We start from the raw sequence: 4,064 nt of genomic DNA, 5'->3' as shown, positions 1-4,064 counted from the left end.
AAGGAAGCTAGGATTCGCTGGCTACTCAGTACATACAGTCGCATTATTTATACCTATCGCCCCCGGTGTTGTGGCCGTCGTCGTGCGCAATGCGCGCCCCAACTCCTTCGTGGCCTTGACGCCTCGCAACGCGTCCGCTGGCCCGTTGTTCTGCGTGTGGCGCCCCCGGTCATCTTGCATGGTTGATGGTATGTTGGCCCGTCGACGTTGCATTGTGTTGTTCGTGGCCGCGGTAGCTTTGCGTGTGCGATAGACGAGCAGGCAGTCGTGGATGATAAGCAAGAGACAATGCGCTGTCGCGTTGTGGCTGTGCGTGCGTTGTCGGCGAGCGTGCGCTACATCTCCCCCCAAGTTGATGTAGTGACCTCCTGGTCACTATGCGAAATGGGCGAGGCGGGAGAGTGAAGCGCCGAGAGGTGGGAGGTGAACGACGAGGTGTAAAAGGGTAAGAAGCCCCGAGAGCCGAGATTGTTGCGACGAGATGGCGGAAAATGGTGGATAGAGACGAGGTGAGGATGGTAGGGATAGGGACCGAGGGGAATAGATAGAGTCGATATGGAGGGTTTGAAGGCGAAAGAAGATGCTCCGGACCAGCGCTGGTGGGCGCGCAGCGCTGATGGTAACTCGACCAGGTCGAGGGAGCCGCAATTATCGCCCGCAGGAATTAAGCCAAAGTGTTAAGAGACGTCATGTTAGATAGCAGTGAATAAGGTAGGTTGTCGGAAGGGAGAACGGTATGGGGAGAGTCTGGGTGCGCGGCATCTATTCGTCTTCGGGCTCTTCTTCGGGCGGGAATTCGAGAGGTGCGCTGTCGTCTTCACGGGTTGCGGAGTCAATTTCGTCAGGTGAGAGCTCGAGAAGGTGGGTGATGTCGACAGAGATGCGAGACCGTGCGCGATAGGGAATAAGGCGGAAGGCGGCGAAGCGAAGCTTAGATAGCGAGCCGTCAAGTTCAGCGAGAGCATAGGCGCCACCAGAGTTTCGTCGCACGACCACCATGGGTCCGAAGTACCGAGGCTTGTGCTTGCCACCGAGATCGCGTTCGTTCTGCGTGTTTCGTACCAGCACGAGGTCGCCAGGGGAGAAGGTCGTATCCGAGTACTGTTGTGGGTGATTTAGGAAATGACGCTCGGCGGACTTCTTGCGTGCTGCGAAAACCCGATCACGCATGTCTTCGAGGTCGGCTTCCCGCTTCTGAAGGGCACGAGCACGGGCGGCGAGCAAGTCGGAGGTGGAGACCTTATCGAGCGGCGGGTGAACAAGATAAGTAGCTTCTTCGAGGTCGAAGGGGAGGAGGGGTTCGACGCCGTGCGCCAAGAAGTAGGGTGAGTGCCCCGTAGCTCGCTGTGTAGTCACGCGTTCAGCCCAGAAGACATGTGGTGCGTACTTATACCAGTGAGCCATGTCGCCGTTGGAAGACTTGACGATTGCTTCGCGGACGTCACGGTGACGGCGTTCGACCAGTCCGTTGGCGCGCGAGTTATAGGGAGATATGCGGATGTTGTGCACGCCGTACTTCTCGCGCAACCACGCTACAGCAGCGATGAAAGCCGGCCCGTTGTCCGTAACGATCTCTTCGACTGCGCCCCAGCGGCAGAGTACATCTTCAAATAGCCATTGTCCGATCGCAGGTGCAGTTTCGCGAGTTAAGGCACGCCATTCAGGATATCCGGAGAGTGAGCAGCGACCTTGGACGAGGTACTTGAGGCGGTTGGCAGTTGGCATTCGCATCGTGTCACAGTAGAACTTCCTGAAGAGTGGGGCTGGGAAGGCGACTGTAGGTGGTGGGTGGAGGTGGTGCATATGCCGCTTCTGGCACTCGTCGCAAGTGTCGATGAACCAACCAACATCAGCCTCGAGGTACGGCCACCAGAAGCGCTCAAGGAGGTGTCGTCGAACCGGAAGTCGTCCCTTATGACCGAGCTCATCATGGGCCTGTTGGAGGAGACGGTAGCGCTGCCGTTCTGGAATGACACGTTGATGGGCACCATGGGGATTGCGTCGCCAGAGCTTGTTGTCGCGGAAGAAGAAGTCGGAAGCGTATCGGATGAAGCCACGGACTGAGCCTTCCGGGAGATTGAGCTGAGCCATAGGCTCGCGTAGATAGCTGTCGACGAGTTCGAGGCGGGCATCTGCGGCGGTAGCTTTATCGGAGCGCGGGATCTGAGGTGGTGGTTCGTCAGCAGTGTCGGAGTCAGGTGAAGTAGCTGTCGAGGCCGAAAACGCGTAGGCCGTGTCGATCCAGGCGTCAGCCTCCTCTCCACGATCCTTATCATCGGACTCTGCCGGAGTCCGCCGAGAGAGACCGTCAGGACCGGTGTGGCGAGTAGCAGGCACGTGTGTGAGCTTGAAGTCGAAGAGTTTGATGCCAGCGATCCAGCGGTTGATGGAGGCACTGGGCTGCAGGTCAGGATTGTTGAGCATCCCCTTGATGCACGATGCGTCGACCTCAACAGTAAGGTTCTGCACGCCGATGATATAGAGTTTGACAGCTTGAAGTGCGCGGAAGAGTCCGTAGAGTTCGATTTTGGGCTGACTGTAGCGCGACTCGCGGTCATTCCAGGGGATCGAGCCAAATCGGGAGGGGTAACGCCGTTGATCCGCGCCCGTCTGAGAGAGAACAAAGCCAACCGCGATGTACGATGAGTCGACCGAGAGGAATACTTCGCGCCCAGATTCGTAGTCAATAGGCCGGAGCGCCTTCGAGTCCGCGAAGGCCTGCTTGAGGGTGTCGAAAGCGGCCTGCTGAGTGTCGGACCAGTTCCAGTCCGCGTCCTTGAGTGTAAGCGCCACGAGAGGTCGGGCGATCCGTGCAAAGTTCCTGATGAAGACGCGCATAACGCCGCAGACCCCGAGAAATGAGCGCACATCTGTAACAGAGGAAGGAGCGGGCCAATCCAGAATAGCCTTGATGCGTGTGCGATCCGGGATACGGCCCTCGTACGAGCAGTGATGGCCGACGAGTTCGATTTGAGGAGCGCAGAGGACAGCCTTCGGGCCGGAGAACGTTCCGCCGTAGATCTTCATGCGATGCAAGATCCGATGCATTGTTGCCAAGTGCTCGTAGACGAAGCGGCGAATGTTCGGGTTGTCGCCAAGGGTCTCGTAGCTGCCATCGGCTTTTTCGTAGCGTGATTTGGGACCTTTAACTGGGACGTCGTCAATGTACGGAGTGGTGAAGGCAGGGATTTCATCTTGAAGTATGTGGGTCACGTCACCGTTCATGATCTGCGCGGCATTGGTGTAACCCATAGGGATAACGGTGAGTCGAAGGGTTCCGAGCGGTGACTGGAAAGTTGTAAGGTCACGGGAACGCGAGTCCAGAGTGCGTTGATCAAAAGCGACAAATAGGTCGAGAAGCCCATAGCAAGCGCGACCAGCAAAGTCCTCGGCCATCTGGTCCATGTTGGCAGGTACGGCGGCATCGCGGATCGAAACCTTGTTGAGCGGCTGGAGGTCATGGACGAGACGGAGTGTCTTGCCATCCTTTTTCGGCACGCAGAACCAGCGAGAGCGGTAAGACGAGTTTGACGGCTCGTAAGTCCCAGACGCAATCTTGGATTTAAGAATGTCAACGACTTGCTGCCGAATGCCGGGGGCGATAGGGATGTTCTTGAAAACCCATGGGATGTGCTCGACGGTTGGGATCAGGATCGGGTCAAAGTAGTCCGCAGAGAACCGCCCTTTCTCCGATTCGTCCCAAGCCATGGCTTCTTCGTTCGCGCGCAGGACCCAGTGTGCGAGACGCTCTTCCTCTGGCCAGAGGAAACCGTCGGAGTTGAGCTGCTGAGCTTCGTATCGCTCCTGGGTGTAGCGCTCGCCAGGTTCAAAAGGAGGCGGGTGGGTCGGCAGAGGTTGCATAGTCGCCAAGATGTCGAGAGCGTGTCGCCGGACGATGCGAAATTGTTCCGGGAGGATGGCGGAGACTGGCTTCACACGGCGTGCCACGGGTTTGTATTTGGCGCCAAAAGCGGATGTGTCAGGAAGCGGAGAGGCAGGCGCAAAATTCAGAAGTTCCAGTTCAAAGATTGTAGCCCGAGACGAGAAACCAGCGATGAGCGGCG

At 57.7% G+C, this 4,064-nt stretch overlaps 2 protein-coding genes across 2 annotated transcripts; both read right to left on the bottom strand.

Moving 5' to 3' along the window:
* Positions 1-831: 831 nt before the first annotated feature.
* Positions 832-1,086, bottom strand: PUNSTDRAFT_34690 (uncharacterized protein; the record flags this gene model as incomplete). Its single annotated transcript, XM_007379883.1, has 1 exon — positions 832-1,086. A coding segment is annotated over one exon (255 nt), but the record flags the coding sequence as incomplete, so codon positions are not given.
* A 2,379-nt stretch (positions 1,087-3,465) lies between these two features.
* PUNSTDRAFT_32719 (uncharacterized protein) lies at positions 3,466-3,966 on the bottom strand (the record flags this gene model as incomplete). Its single annotated transcript, XM_007379882.1, has 1 exon — positions 3,466-3,966. A coding segment is annotated over one exon (501 nt), but the record flags the coding sequence as incomplete, so codon positions are not given.
* Positions 3,967-4,064: the final 98 nt, after the last annotated feature.

This window comes from Punctularia strigosozonata (genome assembly GCF_000264995.1).
Source record: "Punctularia strigosozonata HHB-11173 SS5 unplaced genomic scaffold PUNSTscaffold_2, whole genome shotgun sequence".
Taxonomy (NCBI): Eukaryota; Fungi; Basidiomycota; class Agaricomycetes; order Corticiales; family Punctulariaceae; genus Punctularia; species Punctularia strigosozonata.
This window is presented reverse-complemented; position numbering and strand designations above follow the sequence as displayed.